Source organism: Saccostrea echinata, unplaced genomic scaffold, assembly GCF_033153115.1.
Source record: "Saccostrea echinata isolate AGI-Se365-2 ecotype Australia unplaced genomic scaffold, CSIRO_AGI_Sech_v1 ptg000029l, whole genome shotgun sequence".
Taxonomy (NCBI): domain Eukaryota; kingdom Metazoa; phylum Mollusca; class Bivalvia; order Ostreida; family Ostreidae; genus Saccostrea; species Saccostrea echinata.
The window spans coordinates 4,679,644-4,704,849 of record NW_026889778.1 but is presented as its reverse complement, the minus strand read 5'-3'; the positions used below and the strand labels follow the sequence as shown (position 1 = coordinate 4,704,849).

Genomic DNA, 25,206 nt, shown 5'->3' with positions numbered 1-25,206 from the left:
TTTATATAAATGAAAATTTTATTCTCTTATTTGAGTTATAAATAAAGTGATAAAACAGGACTGCCTTTGGAATGGGCACAGAAACATGATACAAATTGATACAATACTCTCGCAATGAACTTCAACAACACACTATATCAATATTTCTTCTACATGTATTAAGACTGTCCATGAATACAAACCAGATTTTATTATGTAGAGATCAAATAAGATGAAATCAGAAAAATAATTGCACTTTGTCTTTACAATTTTTTTTTGTTGATCTTTGCTCGATGTAATACATGTACTGGTGAATGAGGCAAAATACAGATAGGAATTTGTTTGTTAAAAATTCAGATTTTAATTCACTCTCAGCATGAAATAATGATATCTAAGATCAATTTCTATGTTATTACATATTCCTAGGAATGATTGATGATCATGAATAGCCAGTGTCAGTTTAGTAAGAATTGTAAAAGTACAGCCTAGCACAGTCTCGGCACTGATCGCAACCACAGCTACAACCACCGGTTAGGAAATGTATAAATTGTAAATATATGAGCAAATCTAAAATAGTGTGGATATTAAAAATTGATAAAAATGATAAAATAACCATTTTCACATCCATATTAAGGAAATCCATATATCACATATACATTTGTAAAATAACATGAACAATAAATAAACACACAAGTCATTTTTCCCTCACCATTTGGATATTAAAGTACTATGTGCTGCATCAAGAAAGACAACCATAATGGGGGGGGGGGGGGGGGGAGGCTCAAGTACAGTAAATATTGCTGATACTGTATGTAATATGTTTGTATGTTGCTTCACAATCAGTTAAGATAACGATAAAAACAAAAGGAATTAACGACAAGGTCAAAAAAGAACCCTGCAACATACTATTCTGAATTAATTTTAAACAAATATTGGCCATAATAAATACTATATATACAGCACATGAGTATACATACATTTTGTACCAATGTAAGAGATTATGAAAGCTTAAAATAACAAAACTTTGTACATCTCATTCACCGAAGAAACATTTTTTCAGTTACGTGTAAAACCTGCTAGTACAATGTCTAATATCACAGATATCAACCTCAAGACCTTCACGTACAAGTAACACTTGGTTACCCTCAAGGCATAACTCCAGAAAAATAGAAAGTTATTACTTCAAGTCCAAAGTCCCAGACCAGAAGGAAAGACTGAAGTCCAAAACTTACTTTAATAAAACATACATGTTCTCCCTGGTACTCTTAGGTATCTGGATTTTTCATACACCATATTTTTTGTAGTGACCAAGTTTTCTTGAGCAATCTAGAGCTAGTAATACTTTGTACTTTATGTCAATATGAACTCAGACAACAGCTTTGTAAATTTCACAAGTTATAAAGATTCTTTTACTATAAGTCTCAGTCAAAGTCGTCACTAGATTGTGCTGTCACTATAAGTCCCAGTCAAAGTTGTCACTGGATGCTGCTGTCACTATAAGTCCCCATCAAAATGGTAACTAGATAGCTCCGTCACTATAAGTCAAAGTCGTCACTAGATGGCGCTGTCACTATAAGTCCAAGTCAAAGTCATCACTAGATGGCGCTGTCACTATTTGTCATTAGATGGCACTGTCTCTATAAGTCCCAGTCAAAGTCATCACTAGGTGGTGATGTTTGATACAGAGACAGCCTGATAGCTCGTTGTCGTTTCTCCATCCCCATCTGAAGCGCCATCATGACGTCCTGATCACGTCGTGACATCCTCCGACTCTGATGAGGAGACTGTGATCGACTTCTCACGTACCGTGCAGCACTTCTACCCAACACTGCAGGAGGTACATTCTTCTGCATCGCACGGCTCCTGCGCTCGAACTGATTTCCACGACTGTCTGCCGAGTGGCTACGTGAATGGGGATGATGAGGGGCTGTCACATTTGGGGTAGTGATAAAATTGAGCTTTTCAAAGTACTTCCTAGCTGCCTGTCCTTTGGGGGACAGTAGCCAGTTATCCGTGGAGTCGTGTATACTGGGTCGACGGTGATGAGGGTTTTTCTCTGGGTCTGAGGCTAGGTGGAGTTGACTTGGACTCTTGTACACATGCTGTATTGGGTCGTAGTCGGAGGCATTGAAGTCCTCCCCAAGACCATCGGGAGAGTCAGAGCTGAAGGAATTGTTAAATTTCTTAGAGACAGGGGAGGAGGAAGATTCTGGTGCGAATTCACCACTCCTATAAATAGTCAAAAAATAGTCAAGATTTAATGAATTCACCACTCCTAAAAAAAGTCAAGATTTAATGAATTCACCACTCCTAAAAATAGTCAAGATTTAATGAATTCACCACTCCTAAAAATAGTCAAGTTTTAATGAATTCACCACTCCTAAAAATATAGCATCAAGATTTAAATAATCCATCTTGTACTGTTAGTGTTTTACAAGTTGATTTTCTTTTGATCTCAATGTAAAAATTCATGAAAAGTAAACTTTGTGTAAAATTGCAGTAAGATTAAATACTTACAAATTCCGCAAGTTTTTGAGTCCAACAGGAACTAACTGGCCCGTACCTAAGAAATACAAATTTGGTAGTCATTATTCCATCTTCTATGATCTATGTACATGTATATAAATAAGATGCCTATCTTGTACTTTTGAACTTCTATCCTTAGGATTCTAATTATTAAAATTATAATCAGTAAGTAATACAGATATTCTCAGCTCATTTATTTTGATGTTCTCAATTAAAATTTCAATAATGAAATAGGTATAAAGCTATATCACGTGTTACATGTATGACCTTAGTCAACGTTTTTATATTGATACTTGTATGAAGACGTGCATAGTATGCTGAGTATAATTTTGAACTAATTTAAAAAATAAATATCTAGCTCTGATTATATAATATAAAGTTGAAGCTGATAAACAAGATTCTATTTACTGTTTGATAGCTATATATAATAGCGTTATAGGCAGAGAAGTATTACAGAAAGATCATTATGAAGAGCACTTTGTAATTAAGATTTGAAAGTATAAGACTTAGAAGCACTGATCCATTCATGATCAAGTAATTAGTGGTCATCAGCCTAAGGCACGTCTTTAAAACTATGAAATTAATAAATGTTTACTGTAAATAACTTTTTTTCACACTGAGTACTTTATTTTCGTGTAATAAGGAGACAATCTGCTAGCAAAAAATTTCATTCTTGTGTATTTTCTATTGCTATATATACAACAATAAACAGAATTCATGAAACACCAAAACCTATCTTGAGAAAACAAGGTGTCATGAAAATTTGGTGATTGATTGTATGTACATGTATCTATATTTACTTCATAGACCCTACCCATAATCTATGTCATTATCACTGTTCAAGTTTAGTATAAAATGAAGCTTAAAAAACAAGTAAATCAACTTGATGAATATATAAATTTATAAGTATCTGTCATATCAAGAAGAAATTTAAACTAAAAATGATAGTTACAGCACATGCAATTTTCTATTTCACTAATGGTAATTAAATTAAACCAAATACATTTATTTTCTGTCATATCTGTATTCATAAAGTACAATTAAATTTTTGATTTAAAACAGTCTAGTAAAATCATATTCTTAATTAAAACAGTTTATTCCATAAGATTAAATACTTGTGATGCAATTGTTGATTGTTATTTTGTTAGTAAAGAGAAATTCATTTTAAAATGTGATAAAAACAAAAGCAGAAAGTAGAAAAAAAAATCTTTTGTACATTTTACGTTCTGTATATGAATGAAAAACTTGCATGGTTAGAGTACACTATATTCCTTGACATGCTTAGAATCTAGTTAGAATATTAATAAATTAGTTGTATTAGAGAGAACAGGATATAAAGGGTGGTACCACACACACAAAGGGCTCCCTAATATGTGAATTCAGGTAGGAAAACTGAAACAATATAATCAAATCTGTTACTATGGTAACCCTTCCTTGCATATAACCTGTACTACTTAAACTTCAGAGAGAATCCATTTTCTGTACATATTTGATGTTTTAATTATCAGAATCTGCACCAATGATTTTCAATCAACCTCAATTTTTTCCCAAAAATCTTAATATGACATTAGTTCGACATTTACAGGGCTAAGAAAAAACAGGTGAAAGACAGGTAAAAAAAGAAACAAAACCATTATGATTTTGACTCTCGTTTGGAAGGAGAACACGCAATTATTTTGACAATCTGTCGGTAACCCTGATTGTTATAGTATATATCTCACAGCAAACTCGTCCTCGTTAAGATCGTTAGAATATGAGATAACATATTTGATTGTTAATTAATCTAATTATGAGAAGATACATTGGCTAAATACTATCCAAACAATATCAGGATTTGACAAAAGTCCGATCTTAACTGATTTTATCACAGAGCTACCTCACTCTTTAAAATGTTTAACAATTCTAGTTACGATGCTGTGCATTTTCATAGAGAAATCTTTTTTCTAACCTAAGACAGGGTGCTGAATCAGTTCTACTAATAGTGAATAGAATTCAGGAGCTGTAAGTCCACTGTTAATCATTTATCTTACCGTCGTCCTGTACGAAGCGTTTAACACAGATGATAAGACGTTTAGACCGGGTAAGGGAGGTAATCTGTTTCTCTGTTAGAGATCGGATGTCCACTCCATCTATCTGTAAACATCAACATGGTAAATATTTAGTCTCATTCATGACAATGCCTTGCACTTATCTGAGCCTATTATTTAAAATGCAGTTCAAATGTTCACGTAAGTCTGGGACAATATAGGATTACCATACTTTAGTTCTGTAAATATTTTGTTATATGTATATAACAACATCTTGAATATCATAGATATGTCAAATTGAGTTGGAAGTCCCAATACAGTAAAACATGCTTACAGTTAACACACTTATAAGTAATGAAATGATGCTTGTGATGAAGTGATTTTCATTCCCCACGACTTTAAAATATATTGTAACTTTAATGGATATAACAAATTACGCTTATAACGAAGCAAAACCCTCCATCCCTGGCACTTCATAATAAGCGCATTTTACTGTAGTTGAATCACTTCTTTTTAATGTATTTTAACTCGATATCTTGAATTTTGGATAATCCCTGTTTTTTCTGGGTTCCATCAACTTTGAAATAATGAAGATTGACTGCATATCATGTATTTAAAATCCTAATTAAATAAATCAGCAGACATAGAATATAATCATATTGCACCAAAGATACCAAAAAATAATCCCACTAAAGTAAAGAACACAGTCACTTAAAAGTAATATGAATTGCAGTTATAACTAAAATTCATCACCTGCATATACATGTATACACATTTATTGTTTACTAGTAAGGCCAAAAAAAATTTATCAATAGTTTCTCAGGCACCGCCGCATCAGGTCAAAAACGGCTGCATTGATCAATTTTATTGACATTTTGAAAGGGGAAATAACTCAATTTTCTATTTTTCCAAGTTGAAAAAGAAAATGAGTTATTTCCCTTTTCATAACAATAATATTAGATAGACGTTTTTATTAGATAAACAATATTCTTCTAGTCTATACAGTCCTTTATTAATTAACTTTTGAAGAAATGTTTAGAATAACATAATTTTAAAATTGAGTACATTATAATTAGTATATTAAGAGAACAAAAAAGTGAGAATCAGTTAATATCATCATTTTGTTGAACGACTGACATGAAAAAAAGATACCTGCTTTAAAAAAAAAAAAACCTGCCTGCCGCATTGAATTTTGAAATTTTTGGCCTGAGAAACTATTAATTAATTTTTTATGGCCTAATATTTAAAACTTTATGTGGTTACCTTGGTGATGTAATCTCCCACAACTATTCCTGCCTTCTGTGCTGGAGAATTTTTGTCAACTTCCTTCACCAGCAAATAACGGATTCTATTTTGCCTGAAAAAAGGAAGTAAACATGGAATATATCAATGTAAATGTAACTCATTTGTTACATGTATCAATAACACTTGATCATCAGCACTAAAGGCAATTAATGCCTTTATAGGAAACAAGTCCCCAAATCCATCTTCATGTATTGATGTATAATATACAAGTGTATATACTGGAACATGATCAAAGAAGGCAGTCAAATGAATGATCTTTTGATGTTTGGGTTTTCCTTTTTTATGCAGTGCCACATACACAAGTAATTAGTTGCTTATTTGAGTGACTTAATAAGCAAGTAAGGCTAATCAATTAATTGAGACAAAAAAAATAATGCTAATGTGATATGGAACATGAAAAAAAAAACAAAACAAAACAAAACAAACCATAAATTACAAACATGCAGACTAAAGTGAAGTGAAGCCTAAAAATGAATTGATTATCCTATTTGCATAAATATTGTAAAAACTGTGATGTACTTACTAAAGATAATCAATATTAATCAAAAACTAAAACATGGGTGCTATGTAAACGAGTTAATAGGAATTACAAACTCTGTAATGCAAATGACAAGCAATTATATTTCTTTTTCAAAAATTAGTACTCACATTTAAAACCAGAACATATGAGTGACAACAACAACAAGGAACCCCCGAAATATTCTTACTACATACTGTAAAGTCAAAACATATCCAAACACAACCAGAATGATTTTTCTCTATTCTAGAGCCATACAATCATGTAAATTAATACCTTTCCTAAATCAATTTACCCAAAGTACTTATTTCCACTAGTTTTTAATTAAGTTAACAGTAAAAAATTAATTCTATATTCTAACTTTGGTGAAAATGACTGGAAATGGTGCCATGGGGGAAAAAAGGAAAAAGTTCTTGCAGATGTTGTGAATATTTTATATTTATATAAAAAAAATTAACTGTTCTCCTCAGCTATGTTTTACATTATACAATTCTTCATCCTCTTAATATCTTAAATACTGTATGAGAGAGAGAGAAAGAGGGAGAGAGAGAGAGGAGAGAGGAGAGAGGTCCAAGATTTTGTATCACACCATCTGCAAGCACTAAACAACAAATACCACTAGTGTTACTTTGCAATGTGAGGAAAAAAAAAAAAATTAAAATCCAAACTTTTTATCTGCTAACTTGCCTTGGTAAATTTTCAGACTTTTTGTTTTCCATAAGGACACTGTTAAAACACAGAGAAATGCTACATAAACTCTGAGCATGCAGACATAAAATAAGAACAAATTTGTATGACAAAGCACTGCTAAATTCAGCAACACAGATCATTCAAAGCTTTTATCATATCAATGTTCAATGTTTCCAGTGATTTGGCGAGTGTTCCTTATAATAAAGTGTGTCATTTACAGAGTTAGCTCTTGGATACCACAGAGTACTAAATCATTGATGTTAAGAAAGCAAGTTGTGAGTCAGTATGACGGATGTCATATCAAATTTTAAAATTAAGGAGGAGCTTCCAGACAGTTCATTAATGCGGACAATTTGGTTGGGAACACAAGTGTCTGGATTACTGAGGTGCAACTGTATGTATAATTTCTTCCCAGTGCAAACCTTGCACGAAGTATGAACTTTCAGAACTCTTATGTGGGCCACAATATTTAGTATGAACTGTGAAATTTTGCTTTTAATGTACATCTTCGTAAGCGGCAATTAAGTCTGTATAATCCTGACTCACTTGCTGGGAACTTGCTTACACAAGTCTTAATGCTGTTTATAGAATCTGTTCAAGAACTTCTTTCAGGTATTGCCACTTTATGTCTTAATACATTTTAAGTGAGATAAAGTACTTTGTACTAGGTTTTACAAAGACCAATGCCAATGTGTAACCAAATTATGACACTACTATAGAAGACTGAAATTTTCACACTTCATTACCGAGTCACCTTGCCCAATTGACATTCCGTCAGGGTAACAATTTAGGTTAACTCTTCCTCCAACAAAACTTTCTGACACAAAAAAAAAAACTTCCAGGTTCTCTCTTATACAAAGTTACTGCATTGAAATGAATTTTACAGACCAATCAAAAGTGAATTTTGTATGTTTACCTATTAGTGGAACATCCTAGCCTACCATCTGCTCCCGGATACACAATGAGCTCAATCTCACGAACCTGTACATCTCGATCTCGAGTCTGATCTGTAAAATTCAAAATTAACATTTATCTTAACATGTTCCATGATATATACATTTCTATCAAAATCATCAAATTATCATAAATCAGCACAGTACTGAGGCTTATATTAAACTCAGGCTTTTGACATACATGTATATACATGATATATATGCATTCCAATTGGTGCATGGCCAAAAGGGGAGTGCACTACCAGCATATATGTCAAAACACTTAACGTAAGAACGTGGAAAAACAAATCATTGTATAATCACTATGCTTACTACTCTTTGTCCTATTCATATATATATATATATATATATATATATATATATATATATAGCTTAACTCTGATTAACTTGCAATGTCAGTGAGGACACAGTGATGGTTCAAAACTACAACATCACCGACTCGTTTAATACTTAAAAGTCCCTAAAATGTTTCAGTCACAAGACTAACAAGAGACTGGAAGATAATCTTGCTACTGATAAATATTTTCATTCTCAAAGGGACTATTAAATTTTTTATTACACCTCTACTGATTTTTTCCCTATATAACATTAGATCATTAGATGTGACTAATTCCCTAGAAATCGTTATGAATGGACTAATCCCCGTGCGTTAGTCAAGTGAGCTAATCCCTGCATCAAAAGCTAATTCCCGGTTATCAGTAATCCTCTACATTTTACTTTTACAATTCAATTTGGTATAATATGTGAATGGACTAATCCCCGTGTGTTAGTTCAGTGAGCTACTCCCTGCTATGAAATCACGCTATCTGAATCCTCTAAATTTTATGTTTGTATCAGTAAAATAAAACAGTTAAAAGTATATCATTGCGAGAGTTAGCAAGATTCCTGAGTTCCCCTCGACCAGGACTATTTCCCTCGGCTTCGCCTTGGGAAATAGTCCTGACCTTGGGGAACTGGAATCTTGCTAACTCCCTCAATGATATACTTTAACTATAAAATAAACTGACTGTTATTGATTTGGAAGTTTTGTACTGCAATGTTTTTTTCCCCTCTGTCTTGAAGTCTGATTCTGGAGATCTTACTGCTGATCAATTGACAACAATAAATGATTGATTATTATATATAGAGACCTGAAAGCTCAATCCATACACTGCATGTCATTGGAAAAACCAATATAAAGAACAGGCTGCCATTCAAAGAGAATAAACAATTAATAGCTTGAGGGAACAGAGATATGATCTACTATAATGACTCATTAAGTTCTTCTGTAATCATCATTAAAATTAATTTCTCTGAAATGCTTCATGAGCTAAACAGTGGAGAATTATGTAGGTATAAACATAATCAATATACGTATTTTTTTTTCTTTTGAAATGTAACATTAAATGCATCCCAAACTAGTATCAAACATCACAAAACATGACAATTTTACCTTTATCATGATAAAACAGCATGCAATACTTAGACATAATGAGAGTGATTTTCCACTGCCCCATGTAGGGCCCAATATAGGCCCCATTCCTGATTGCAAAATTCCTCCCTTTTTCCCAAAAATGAACCCACAAAGTTAACTTGATCAAAGTTCTGACAAAAATCTGAATGAAATGAACACAATTTTAAGAAACTTGGCTTAAACTTTATTATTATTTAATTGATCACTTTCTGATTAAAAGTCCTGAATAATTGAGTAAAAAACCAATTTTATTCATCATAAGTGTTTATTTCTTGAAAAAAATCATGCAAAAAAATTTCCCAATAAGTGATAAAATGTCATTGAATTCCCAATTCCAAAGGCCTGGGTCCCATTCCAAAAATTGAGTGGAAAATCCCCAAGAGCACAAAATCTGCTACATGATTGGTTGATTATAGTTAGAATACTTTTTTATGATTGGCTTACTGTGTCTGTAGCTGGCAGCTGATTGGACCTTCATGATGACATTCCAGGCATTCCTCATCAGTGTTACAGCTTCAGCATGTGACATCTGTCTAAAGTCAGTTCCATTCACCTCCAGAATTCTGTCTCCCGCTCGTACACCCTGTCATACAGTTATACAGAAATATAGCACTATGAAACCTTTGTGCTTCATTTTCATTATCTTTTCATTAAAAAAATATTTATCATTACCCATGATTTACCAATAATAATTTAAAATTTATTCATTCACAGAGTAAAAATATATAATAAACTTAACACATTATAGAGCTTCTGAATCAGACATTTATCACTGCTGGAAAACTTCTTGATCTTAATTATCCTTCTTCTTGATTGGTTAGTAAGTACAGAGGATAAAATGTTACCTGTTCAGCTGCAGGCCCCTCTGGATCCACCACACTGACAATAATATCCGACCCATACTCTCTACCCCCGATTATCCCCAGACCCAGGCTCCCGTCATCTCGTCTGGCAATGAACACTCGTCTGATCCCCACGTCGTAAGTGTCCCTGGTCACAAACGCTGATTTACTAGAGTCAATTCTCCCATACTGCGGAGACCACACAAACATGTCATCTTTATCGTTTTGTTTTAATGACGTCAGGTCGTCATTTTCACTGTATACTCCACTTGTTACACTTGTTCCATGCTGCGATATTAAGTCACCATTTTTATAACCATTATAGTCTACAAGGATTTTTTTCTCGCTGCCATGTGACACAATTTTGAATTTTCCCGAGGAGTCTTGAGCAATTACTTTCGGGATTTCTGTCATTGCGTTGTCACTGCTGTAGATCCGTAAATAAGTCTCGTAATTTGGGAACTGAATGCTACAGAGTCTGTGGAAATCTTCCTGGAGGGATTTCGGGATTCTGTTGCTGAGCTCCACCAGAAGTAGGAGTTTTTCGGTGGTGTTTATCACAGGTCTGAGCTGATGGCACAATGTAGGGACGGATCTTGTCTGCTGGAAGTTGTTGATGGCGTACTTAAACTGTCGATACTCAATGTCGGACAGCTGCTGCTGAGCCAGGTTTCGGAGGATCGCTTCTCCCCTCTGGGTTTCCCCCATGACAAGGGAGGATCGCTGTGGAGGGTGGGAGGGTACCGCTTTCTTTCTACTCTTCACCAGCGGTCTCCACGTCCTATGTTCTCTCTGTGGGTAAATTGCCTGGAAATATTTCATGTCTGTTAATTGATGCACTTCACAAATTGTGTAAAATATAAATTTTACAAGGTGATCTGTCACAAGTTATATAACTAATCTTCTCATCAATCTGTTGACTGCCTTTACAGGTAGTGGATGAGATAATTTTTTCTGAAATCAATGGAAGTGTTCAGATTTCTCTAAGGGTGGTATGTCTACTCCACTAATTGCTTGTGATCACATGTTACAATGATTACAACTTCCCTTGGGTAACACTTAATAGATGTATACACGGACAAACACAATAAAAACTTCCTCAATTATTACATTAAAACAATGCCTCTATAATGGCAAGAAGTCACAGAAAACTCAACAAGATCTGGGAATTGTCAAATTGTTATAATACTAAAGTTCCAGGTGACAAAAAAATATGAAATAATATCATCAGCACTTTTTTATGAGTGAACTTTTTCTTTTGTTCGCAAAATTTAGAGTAGGCAGATTGCAATATAAAAGTACACAGTCACATGACAATATATCCTAATCGCAGCATCAGTCAGTCATGAAAATTCATAACATGTATGAGACTAAATCAGTTTTTGTGCAATATTCTTTACATCCAAGTCACACTTGGTGAGGCAAGATTCTAACTGCAGAAATTTATGTCTGCCTCAGTGACCACTTTGTGTTTGACATTCGATAAAAATCTCTCCCCAGAATCTCACGACACAGCGACAGAAAACATCTTTTTATTCAATTATTCTGTCCAAAGTCAATATTAACAGAAATTGTTTGCATTACACAATCTTGATTCTACTGCAAAAACACTGCACAAAGAATCTGGGATCTTCCTTTCATATTAATGTTTACTGAGTAAGATTTTCCCACAAAAATCAAAATACCCCGAACGACATGTAGTCCAAGATTCAAAGGAAACGTCTTGATGTGAAAGTCAGACAGTCTAACAATTAATGTGGCTCTGTCATGACTAATTCATGGAAGGAAAAGTCAGTAAAAATAGTCAATAAAACTGTAAGATCAATAAAACCTCCCCTTGATGAAATAGCTACAAAGTAACTGTATAAGACCATATCCTTTGCCTTTTAGAAGTTGGTGATCCAAAACATCAACAAAAGGCTAGCTTAGCCTGCTTCCATTAGTAGCAATAAATACTGGATCTATAAATGTCTGATACAAAGGCAGGTCATCTAAGCATTCCAGTCAATGAAAGGTCACAAAAGGTGAATTACATCCTTGGTGGGGTGAAAGAGGGGAGGGGAGGGGGGTGTCTGTAAATTAAGAGACAATTGAAAGTGGATATATAAATCAAGAGAAAACTCTGATGATCTGAGGAAACTATTATGTGAATAGGTACACTTCTGCATGTTGTTAATTGACAGAAATTTACCTTCTATTCTACAAATTTCAAGAAGAGATTTGGTCAATACAAGGAAAAATTCTTTCTCTCATAGTAAACATGTATAAGGTACTCCACATGTAACTTTGAATATTTAGATATGTAACTATAATTACACTTTTTGTTAACTTTAAATCTTCAAATATTAAGGATGTTTTGAACCAAATCTGCTTAAACAGTTATTAAACACTTTCCTAATGAATAGCATTCAACTTGTACACTATATAAGGCTTAATTATCTTAATTTTTACATGCCATTATATTTCTAAATGCTTTAAATAATGAACACTTACACATTACAACAAAACTACAACCTATATATGAAATATTTTTAATTAACAATTAACACTTACATAACATAAAGACAAAATCCTTGCATCAAAATATCCAAGAATTTACTCTAAGTCCTAAAAGCCTTTAACAATAAGAAAAGTGTGGCCAAATTACATTCAGATGTCAGTATATACTTCAAGATCAAGACTTCAATTTGAAAATCTTTAAATGTCTATAAAAATGCATGGTATGGACACAATTCAAAATGGGGGCGTCTGTGATCATTTTGTTTTACACATTACCACTTCAAACAATGGTTTCTGGACACTCTGCCAGCAAAATTCGAAGATTAGAGTTCTGTGAGAAAAATGTGTTCGCTGGGGCATTAAGTGGACCAGAGAGAAGACTAGGGATTCCAAAGCAGTTAAAGTTACCACTGTATAAAGCGGCTTACTATATATAAGTTAGATCTGTCAAAGAGTTAGAGTACAGTGTGTAGGCAGAGCTCATTCAAAAAACAATGAACACAGAAAAACCACAAACAGAATGACTCATACAATGTTCCAATGTTTATACATGACTAATTAATACAGGTTTATTATGATGAACTTTTACTTTTTTAAAGTTGTAATTATTAACACATAATTTCTGTGGTTAATGAATCAATAAACTGCAAAGTGCTTAATATGAATGACAGAGGCATGCAGCCCTAATTTAAACATACTGGATTTGTTACAGTATTATATATAATGCTAAGCCAAGATCTTAAAAAGAGAGAGAGAGAGAGAGAGAGAGAGGGAGAGGGGAGGGAGGGAAAGAGAGAGAGGGGGAGTGAGCAAGTGTCAACAAGAGAGAGTGTAACAATTGGGAACAATTAATTTACAGTAAAAGCCTTACAGATATTGGTGTATATTAGGAGTGAAACGGTTCACCGCGGTATCGATTCACCGCGGTATTTTTTCTCGGTTTGATACACGGTGCAAAATTTTTCATTTTCGGTTTGGTTCATTTTTCGGTCAGGATCGTTATTCAGTCGGGTTTGGCATAAGGTAAAACACATTACTCAGTAAAATAAGTATAGAAAACATAAATTTTTTATGACTGATAGCTTGTAAAGTAATCTTTGACCGTCAAATAATTTTAATCAATTTCTTTTAGTCAATTTGCAAATAAAACTCTTAAAATATGTTACTAGATTTAGAAAAAGAAAGCTTAAAACAACGTTGAATTTGTTTCTTTCTATCAAAATGTATCGTATCGAAAATAACCGAACCGAGACAAAATTATACAATATGTATCGAACCGTGAAGGAGGTGTATCGTTTCACCCCTAGTGTATATACGTATTACAATAGAGGTGGAAGAATACTACATCCTTAATGAATACTGGACAATGTCAACCACTGTAAGATGTTTCCAAATAAAGTCAGACCAACCAAACAAATTTTAGCATTTAATAAAAAAAAATAAAATAAAACTTAATGGTACCTAAAATTCACAGTTGCAACATTGCTCATTTTCATATCATTGCAGTCACAACAAAAGATAAAAAAATATATATATGATATAAACTCTAAACAAATAAGATTATAGCTATATAGCTATTAAATATTAAGTAATAAGTACCTATATATAAGAATTACCTTGTCTTATAACAAATCCTTCCAAATAACAGAAAAGACTCAATTAAATCAAAATTTGAGACAACTATGTGGAAACAATTTAACTCCTTCAGTTAAAGGGTCTTAATGTGACATTTATCTCTGTTTTTTGTAAAAGAGAAAAAACAAAACCAATGAAGAGGAAATACCAGATGGCCTGTAAACCAACGGTTGTCTTCCTTGGGGGCAACAAGTGCGATGAAAATAAGTATAAAATGACCCAGGGCTAATTGTACAGTACGGTTTTATCTATTACGCTTTATGGTCAATTAATTTAAAGTATTTTCTTTCTTCTTTCTAGCTTGTTAACAGAGGGGTCTTTTTGTGCAAAAAATGTACTTAAGAGTTCAAAGTGAAGTTGACAAATTGATTGAAAATCTGACACCCCCCACCTGTGATCGATCACCCTTCTGTTCCATGTGTTCACCCCCGCCAGATCTCCAGGCCCTCCATTTCAGCTTAATTATTCCACGAGTTTACAGTCACAATTCATAGATTTCTCCATGATATTCATAAATTATATTCTTATTTCAAAGTTGATTAGACAATTAACTTTTCAGTATTGAATAATTAACTCTTGATCAGTGAATACATACTTGTTGTAAGGAAATGGCTTAATTTTTATCCAAACGTATTGATTGTTTTATTACTTTACTTTGCACATAAACACTAAATTCAGAACTGCATCATTATTTATATGTTTAAGAAATAATTAATTAATAATTAATTCAACAACACTTCTGTTTTTTAGTATATTACACATCCCTTTACTACAAGGAGTGCAACTTTTGTTTTTCAACTACGTAAAATATTGTGCATGCATCTTCTAATGACACGAATGTCGAAGTCTTAATTAAACTGACAAAAACACTTTTGCATGCAAAATCGAATCTTCTGTCTCATGTCCTTCAGGTGTAACAGTATAAATAAGCCATTAATTTAATACAGGTGGGATGTTTACACAAATGATTAACACACCTATCAATTGTGTGAAAATTCTGAAATTCTGCTCTTTAGTTTAAATAGGTCAGGTCATTTGAAGGAGTGAAAAGATCTTTAAAGAAAATATTGTTGTAGTCTGGTGCCCCTACCATGAATAATTAGTTCTTTCACCCCCCCTTGCTTTATAATACTGTAATACACCTCCAGTCAGCTATTGCTTTACCTTGTTCAATGTTAAATCTTTTAGGCACATAATAAGTGGGGAGAACAAAAATGAATACAAGAATAATAGAATTACAGAAACCCACCCCAGGACCACTGTTCTATATATACCCAACCTACTTCCAGTCAATTTGTGTTAGCATTTCATAAGTCCTTAAAGTGGGAGCTTAATTTATTGCCATAACTGCCAAGAGTTACTGTGGTATATCTCTTAGTGAATATTGTTCTTAATAAGCACCGACCAAAAATCTTTTGACATGTACATTAAACATTATTAAGAACAGATGCATTTATACTATAAAATAAACTGAATTAAGTGTGCATAGATAACTTAAAATATAATGTTGATTAAAATTCAAAGACCTATTGGTTCATTGATATTAACTGTACCAACATACTGGCCAGCAATAAAAAACAATCTAATCTGAACTAAGGGTGCATTGTTATTAAAATTATTAATAAGCAACTTTACTGAACATTTAGGTGAGGAATTAAATGCAACTGTGGTATATTTCTTAAACTGTTCTTTCTTTTTTTTCAAATTAAAAGTTGATCAAGTACAGTTTTAATACCCCTCAAGGTAAAAGACCTTTAATTTCTCAACTGCACACATAAAAACCCCGTCCATTAATCACTTTGATTGCTCTGTGGTCAAACTGAGTTAATTAATTAAAGCCAAATTAAGTGTTACCTTCCCGATGTCTGGCATTAATCGAACATGTCCATGTATTGTCCATAAGTACCTAGACTTAGCCATCACTGGTAGTTAAAATCACAGATTTTAAACTCCTCCAAAATAACGTGGCAGAATGAGAAAACAATTAATATGTCTAATCAATCAATAAGGCATTGGAAAATTCTCCAATTAGATGTGTAACACGGGACTCTAGTAATTCATGACGTACTTGTCATTTCAATTCTTAACAGAAAACTGACAGATTGCATAAAATGTTAGCATCAAGAACAGGTGAAAACATACATCATTTAGATTTTAAATGCACACCTTGGATTTCAATCTGGTAGGAGTCAACGTCCATGGTAAACAGATCAAAAAGCACTGCATACGGATGGATAACTTTATTAAACAGGTTCTGCAACTTTTATTTTACAGTAGTCATGGGTATATGACATATAATGTATTAGATGTCACACTTCTGAATCTGACCTATAATTGACTATAAATTATAGTAATTATGTTTTACCATGATGACATAGGGCTGCAGAGTATTGGTAAGGTTTAACACAAGTTACATCAATCATTACACATATACTGGTACTGGAATATAGGGTCATGCAATGCTAGAGGATTTTTTAAGATGTTATACATTCATACATCGGAGTCATTTTTTTCCCCAATATTGGTACATATTGCAAAATTTACAATATTAAATAATATGTCATCATGGTCATATGCTTTAAACATGTGTTTAATCTATGTGTTTTCAAACTATTTTTAAAATATTAAATGAAAAACAATTTCTTAACTTTATTAAAGCATATAAAATGATCTCACTCTTTTTCACTTAGCCACATATTTTTCTCTCTTTTTCTGAATTGAGAATTAAATGAAGCGTGTTGGAATTGTGATTATAGAATTCTATCTGACATAAATCTCTTCTCACCTAGTCCTCTGTTTTGTTGAGCGCTCGACAAATTCTCCCCACAGTGTCACCGTAGACACAATATCTTAAACTCATAAATCCCTTAATGGGATATTACATCAAATTCCCTTTTTTGAATCATTTTGTAATATACGAAGACTAAGATGACTTATAAAATTAAACCAAAATAATTCCAAAGTAGGAGGAGAGCAACCTTTATTTACATTGAAGCTTCAATTCTTCTCAGTCCTGACTTTGCAAATTTTCAGTTTTAGATTCAAAGTTGAAAAAAAAAAGATTCTGAGATAGGAACCATTCCCTGAGGAATCTCAAAAATCTCATTTTACATGCTGGTCTACGTACATAAATGAACACAATAAAATAACAGAATAATCGAAAAAAGAGACCTAGTACCAGGCATTCAAATTAACTGATTCCTGAAATATTTTAAATACTTGAGTTGAAAATAAACATATAATGAAGTGATCCAAATTCTAAAGCCAATATCATTTAAATGCTGGGTTTTTTGAAGGCCATACAACAGGGTACAGGTGTCAACTTACATCTGCCAATCACAAGCATTATATATCAATTTACAATGACCTGTGAGCAAGTTGAGTATTAGGATTTACAATGACCTGTGAACAAGTAGGGTATATTTACAATGACCTCTGAACAAGTTGGGTATATTTACAATGACCTATGAACAATTTGTCAATGAGTATGTTTACAATGACCTGTGAACAAGTTGAGTATATTTACAATGACCTGTGAACAAGTTGAGTATGTTTACAATGACCTGTGAACAAGGTGAGTTCATATTTACAATGACAGATTGACATCTTGAACAAGTCACATCTTTTGACTTATAAATAAATCCCTTTCCCCCATCTCTTTTGATTCTCAAATATATCTTTTTAAAGAGATAAAGTGAATTATTGTAAGACTGAGTTAAGAGAGATGTAGCTACTCCGCTATTATATCTACCTATGTAAAGAAGTGAAACAATAATTACATGATATTGCAGGGCCTGGGAAGGGGTCACGCCATGTGCCATTTGCGCATACTGTCAAAAAATGGTGCAATGAAATAATGGTGCGCAGCGCCATGCGGCGCGCCCCGCAAAATGCGGGTATGCATGTTTGATTACTTTGTAAGTTCATTGCAGTCCGCGCTATCTGTATTCTTCATCAAAATTAGATGGAATCTGTGATGTATTATATAATAAACAATCGGAACCATCATTCAGCATATTGACATCCACTGGCAAAGAAACATTTTTTTTTTTCATGTCGTCCGATTCGTAAGTGCCAAGTCGTTTTTGATGGTTGATCACAGCTTTACGAAAGTCGCGCACATGGAAAATTTATATACCTTACAATGAAAAACCTTTTTAACGAAGTCCACTTATTTTGGCCTGTCCCGTATCTCTAAATCGGCATAGTTAAAAAATGGTGCTTTTTTTCTAAATACTAGTTGGTTAGAATCTAGATGACGGTTGACTGAAGTCCTTAGAAATGGAAAAATCATTTGCACTAGTCAATGTCATATGACTTGTCAATTCCTATCGTATTTTTCTTTTTAATTTTCCTAAATTTTGTTGTCAGAGATATATGCATTATCATATAGCATCATACTATGATTTATTTTAGAATGGCTCCAATTTATTTCCCCTCGGCCCCTTAAATTTCAAAATGGCCCCATCATTTTATGAACAATGGAGCCATTGGCCCCACCTGTTGCTTGACCTTCCCAGGCACTGCACTGTCAGATTGAACCCTGCCATGCATTAGGCATATATATACATGTATGAAGTTAGGAATGTCTTACATCTAAAGTGTCAATCCATGCCCATAATTATCAGTGATTATTATAATAGTTTTTAATTTATATCTAGTAATATTTTATAACACAGTAACAGTGAATAGACTGACTTACGAAAGTAATAAGACTTGCTGCAGTCAGAGGTCAAAGATAAATTCTGTTGGTGGATCGAGGAGTCTACACTCCAGGGCCATGGAGATTCTGCTTGGCCTTTTGTTTTCACTATTCAGTACTAAGAGTCACATAATTCACATAAATTGTGACTGAACTTAATATCAATGTCAACAAGTTTAAACTCCTATGTAAATTTCTTCTCTTTTATAGTCCCAGTTTTATGTGTTTTAATGCTGTATACTTAACAACTTAAAGCTGATTATAAGAATTTGTCCTTTAATCCCCAATTATTGGTAAAAATATGTACTCGCTGAAACCTGTAATACCAAAGAGTATTTTTTCCTGTTTGAATACAATGGCTAGCTTGACTTTCTCACAAAGTAGGCCTACTTATTTATCCCACCCTGCTCTCAGGTATTGATCTCTGAATGCATTATTGAGATATGAAAGCAATTAAACCAATGTACAAAGACATGCACAGTGTACCCGAGCAAAGTCACACACCTTGAAGTATAGAATTATCATGATTATAGAGTTTTACCATCAGACTAGACAGTTGTAAGCAGGGCTTTTCTTTCACAATGCCTTTCAATTAATAAAAACATACATCAAGTAAAATAGTAACTAGAACTGTCCAATAGGGACAAATACCCCCCGCTGGGTTTTTCAGAGAAAGTACCAAATCACTAATGTTTTCTAGATGTGAGAGGTATTCACAATTTCCTTAAACATTTCCAGTGAAAATTTAATTACTCATTATATTTTTTATATGTCCGTCTTAAGACGGGACGTATTATGTTATAGCGTTCATGTCCCTCTGTTAGCTTTTTCATGTCCGGCTTATTATTTAGTCTTATTTTTTTCATTATGTTCTTTACAGCAATCTGTAACAAGAAAAATTCCACCTCTCCCATGGGTGTAATGATCAGGCACTGGTCAAGGAAAATTTTGATAGCAGAAAATTGCATGTCAAATTAGAGATAAATTAATGAGTTTAGTGTGAGGTGATAACTGGTAGAGCATCTCTGATCAAGCAGGTGTTATCTACATCTCTTGGGAAATGGGCAAAAGGAATCAGTCTCTTAATCAATTGCTTGTGTTGTATTGAATTGTTCTTGTTGGCTAGTCTTACTTTCAAGATAAATTTGATGTAATTAAAACTAATTTGATATTGTTTATAATAATTAAAACTTATATGATATTGTATAATATAATTTAAACTAATTATTTATTGTACATTTTTTATTTGAATTTTTATATCTTTACAACAAATTGCAGACTGCCTTGTCTCACTAAGATGTCATTCGACCAATTGAATCTAAACTGTTTATGATAATTTAACAATATTTGATGGGCGTATAATGCTGTGGTGGGGCACTTTATTTTAATGAATGAAACTAAGGTGCAGCCTAATAAAATATCAACACTAATAATTACAGTGTTTTTTATTACATTGAAAAAATAGTTTGCAACTATCTGTCATCTTTGTGAGACATGACACTCTGCAAATTGATTGTTGAAAAAAAAAAAAATATCATAATTAATTATACAAAATCAAATTGATTTTAATACCTTTATATCAAACTCATTTTAAAAATAAAAGGCTGGTTTTAGTAACTATGTATTTTGACAGACATAAATAACAATTAAGAGACTTAGACAACAGAGATCTTTCTTTCTGCCCAATTCCCCGGAGATATAGATAAGACCTGCCTGATCAGAGATGCCCTAACAGCTTCCCACACTGAACTCATTAATTAATCTTTAACTGGATGCATGTCCACTCATTACTCCCAAGGGACAAATGGATTTACACTATCTGCTGTGTAATGTAAAAACTGTTTTTAATACTTTGTGGGGTTTTTTTTAGTTCTAATGAGTAGTTTTAAGCTGTAGTTCACATTTTTGTACAGGTGTTCTAGATTCTATGTCTCAAACCTTAGACATGAACCCAAAATGACTAAGTCAATAAAAATTTAAAAAAAACACCTGTAAATTGCAGAAAAATTATCAAATAATGTTGAAAATACCAGGTGCACATCTTCATATGGTAAATAATAAGTGTACAAATTTTCATACAAATCTATGCAATAGTTTCTGGGAACAGATCCAGACAAAACCAAATAATAACCAGAAGTCTCTGATGAGACTGTAGCTCTACTGGTCTGTTTGTATAACAAAAGAAAAGTAGCACTTGGATTTGAAACATTGCAACATGCAACAATAAATAGAATTATGTATCTTAATGTAGTCTACTTTTGTGACAAGTTATATTGAAATCAAATGAAAACTAGGAGTAGTAGCGTTTTGAAAGTATTTCACGGAAATTTCTATTTTTAGTACGGGTAACCATGACAACACCACTCACCCAAATAAAAAAAAAACAGAAATACATATTATGTATCGTAGTGTATTCTAACTGTGTGCCAAATTAGATTGAAATCAGACCAAAATTGTAGGAGGAGTAGCGTTTTAAAGGAATTTCACAGAAATTTCTATTTTAAGTAACCATGGCAACACTGTTCATCGAATTCAAAAACCAATGCAATAAATTATGTATCTTAGTATAGTCTTCTTGTATGCCTAATTATATTAGAAGCAGACTAAAACTGTAGCAGGAGTAGTGTTTTAAAGGAATTTCACAGAAATTTCTATTTTTAGTAACCATGGCAACACCGTCCATCGAAATCAAAAACCGATGCACTAAATTATGTATCTTAGTGTAGTCAACTTGTGTGCCAAGTTATATTGAAATCGGACCAAAACTGTAGGAGGAGTAGCGTTTTAAAGGAATTTCACAGAAATTTCTATTTTTAGTAACCATGGCAACACCGTCCATCGAAATCAAAAACCGATGCACTAAATTATGTATCTTAGTGTAGTCTACTTGTGTGCCAAGTTATATTGAAATCGGACCAAAACTGTAGGAGGAGTAGCGTTTTAAAGAAATTTCACAGAAATTTCTATTTTTAGTAACCATGGCAACACCGTCCATCGAAATCAAAAACCGATGCACTAAATTATGTATCTTAGTGTAGTCTACTTGTGTGCCAAGTTATATTGAAATCGGACAAAAACTGTAGGAGGAGTAGCGTTTTAAAGGAATTTCACAGAAATTTCTATTTTTAGTAACCATGGCAACACCGTCCATCGAAATCAAAAACCGATGCACTAAATTATGTATCTTAGTGTAGTCTACTTGTGTGCCAAGTTATATTGAAATCGGACCAAAACTGTAGGAGGAGTAGCGTTTTGAAAAATTGTTTACAGACAGACAGACAGACAGACAGACAGACGGACGGACGACGGACACCTTACTATCGCATAAGCTCTTCTGGTCTCTGACCAGTAGAGCTAAAAATGAAAAAACACCTGTAAAATGCAGAAAAATTATCCAATCATAATGAAAATACCAGGTGCACACCTTCATATGGCGAATAATAAGTGTACAAATTTTCAGACAAATCATTCCAACAGTTTCCAAGAAATGGTCAGGACAAAATCTCGTCTACAGACAGACAGACAGACAGACGGACAGACAGACGGACATGCTGATTCCAATATACCCCCCCCTAAACTTCGTTTGCGGGGGGTATAATAAATACTTTAGCATGACAGATATTTAGGACAAGTTGCTGAGAACAGCCCCTTCATTTAGATATTCATTCTGTCAGCATGATTAACAAAAAGATTAGTAGGTTTTACATTCTTTTTTTTTTTACACAAAATAAATATTTACCCTTCCACACACTGTTTATATGTACACTGGTAAGAGCCATTGAATGCCAAGACCAATACACAATACCCATCAAACACACCCCAGACTTTGGTCACAATACTGACATATATTTACCCTGAGTATATAATGGCGATCTATATGTTACAGTGTTTTATCGAGTGGGCTCTCAGGAACCCTGAGTACTGAATTGTTTGTCTTGTAGAACTGTACACAATCCCTCATCTGGTGTTAGTCACGTTTTATTGAAAGGTCAATAATTCTGTAATATAAAAATCTCTCAGACCTGACCTATAGCCCTCAATTCCATTCACCGCTGGCCTATCATGGAAATGTTTCTTAGCTTGCAAGACGAAATTGTGACAGAGAAAATATAGAACATATAAAGCCACAGTAACTATGTTTAAAAAAAAGCTCAATTTCTTCCACACAAAATTATAATACTTTATGACCTAGCAGTCTGAGAATAACGTCATTTCATCTTTTTTGGTTTAGTTATTTCTGCAGTTTACATGAATGGTTCACATATCAATAATATGAACATTGATCATATGACACTATCAGCCTAGAATGTCACAGGTAACTTAAAATAGCATTACATACAACATACATCTACAGTTTTGAACAATTAATGTATGATGTTTTTAAACTTGATATTTTTTTTCTTTGTGATGGCAGTTTAAAATAAAACAGCTGTCAAAACAGAATTTTGTCATTCTATATATTACATACTTCCCAAAAACTTTTGACTGAAAGCACCAGTTCTTGTATAGGACTGTCAAAACCTCTACTGCTCGAATGGGCAACACTTATTAAAAGCAAGCATCTATCAAATTTTATGGAATAAGAGTTCATGATCTATTTTTTGACAATGGGACACTATTGGCTAACTTTATCAAAACATCTGTACAAGTCATTTATCAGAAAAATTCAGATACAAACAACATAACTACTTATTTGAACTTGTCTACAAACACTTCAATGTCATCTTCTTTCATGTAGAATTATATACACTGAATTGTAAATATTCTAGGGTCTTTAATCATGTATATTTAATTATAGAGGGTAAGAATAAATACTATAATAGTACAATGAATTCCCTAGAGAATAGTCTCAAATGACTGAATAAGTTGCTGTATATATGAACACTACACAAATAATGGAACCATGCCTTGTATTTAGAAAAGTCAACACAATCAATAAAACTTGGAACAAAACATACCTGCTATAGCAAGACTGCGTAGTGGTTTTAATGCTGCATCTTAAAGATCTCTCGTTAGACAGACCAATATTTCACATGAAGGCAGAAAATTACAGTTCTGAAGGCTGTCACTGGAATTTCCAAGCACTAAAATGAAGCAAAAAACTAGTTCACTCCTCCGGAAATTCTCACGCTGTAAAACCAAAGGAAGACACAAATTGATTCTTGTATCGCAATTAAAACTTCAAAATGAGGGCAGCAGTATCCGGGTAGAATTTACCCTTCACACACACTGCAGTACATTTGAAATGGCAGACAATGAAATTTTTTTTCTTAATTGTTCCTGGGTATAGATAGGTGTTTTAAATACACAAAGCCGGACTAGCGTGGCTCAACATGCTATAATTCACCCGGTTCTTTCTGATCAATGACTTAACGCGTAACGGCATTGTAACCCAGAAATTTCCTTTCTTCTGGATCAGGGTATTGGGAAATATTTAAATTACTGTGACCATCTGCAAAATCTTCAGTTGGACATTTAAAAAAAAAAATCACACAATAATATAATAGAACTGGGTGAAAATTTCTATATGAGAAGTTGTTAATTAGTTGAAGATAAGTTCACACGGCCGTGACGGGCACAAGTACAGATATCGTAACACTTTAAACCACTAAAATTACAGCTTGTCAATGAATCTGGTGATGTAATCAGTTGGGGTTTTATTTAAAGTGTAAAAAATGACAAGGTAATTCTCTAAATTGGATGATGGGTATCTGCTACATTAATATTAATATTTTTGGGGGGTATTTATAGAGAACAGGGCCCTGAGTGCATTAGAACTGCTTTACCGGTCACAATGGAACAAAGCAATTCCATGTATCAATCACATTTATTGCACAATTGATCTGCAACTTCATTTTAATAACGTTACCGGTAAGTCAACATGAACATTTATAATCTATTATATTTAAATTATAATCTATTCCCTATATATATTCATGATATTCAATGAGTTCTAAATTTTCTCTGGTGAGTCTGTAATTGATTCTAACTGATTGAAGCATTCTTACTATATATTTCATAATAGTACTCACATATATATACAAGTATATATCTACCTGATCATGTTCACCAAAAATC

The 25,206-nt window shown here is 33.2% G+C and overlaps 1 protein-coding gene across 4 annotated transcripts; it reads right to left on the bottom strand.

Moving 5' to 3' along the window:
• Positions 1 to 24,183, bottom strand: LOC133195498 (disks large homolog 1-like). Of its 4 annotated transcripts, XM_061331355.1 has the most exons (9): positions 16,281 to 16,425; positions 10,296 to 11,099; positions 9,895 to 10,033; positions 7,961 to 8,051; positions 7,042 to 7,080; positions 5,796 to 5,889; positions 4,536 to 4,638; positions 2,497 to 2,542; positions 1 to 2,208 (listed from the first exon to the last, which is right to left on the bottom strand). In XM_061331355.1, exons 1-9 carry the CDS (start codon positions 16,344 to 16,346, stop codon positions 1,617 to 1,619), a joined length of 1,974 nt encoding a protein of 657 aa, XP_061187339.1. In that variant the 5' UTR covers positions 16,347 to 16,425; the 3' UTR covers positions 1 to 1,616. The 4 variants fall into 4 exon arrangements, with proteins under 4 accessions (XP_061187339.1, XP_061187338.1, XP_061187336.1 ...); XM_061331354.1 differs by lacking the exons at positions 7,042 to 7,080; positions 16,281 to 16,425 and adding an exon at positions 24,087 to 24,183; XM_061331352.1 differs by lacking the exon at positions 7,042 to 7,080 and having other exon boundaries at positions 16,281 to 16,424.
• Positions 24,184 to 25,206: the final 1,023 nt, after the last annotated feature.

Bases quoted from the DNA above. Each gene is read 5' to 3' on its own strand.
- LOC133195498 (XM_061331355.1), bottom strand. From the start codon at position 16,346: ATGGCTAAGTCTAGGTACTTATGGACAATACATGGACATGTTCGATTA. The intron at 11,100-16,280 runs GTAACACTTAAT...AAATATTTCCAG, and splicing joins TAATGCCAGACATCGGGAAG to GCAATTTACCCACAGAGAGA. The intron at 2,209-2,496 runs GTAAGTATTTAA...GACTATTTATAG, and splicing joins CTCAAAAACTTGCGGAATTT to GAGTGGTGAATTCGCACCAG.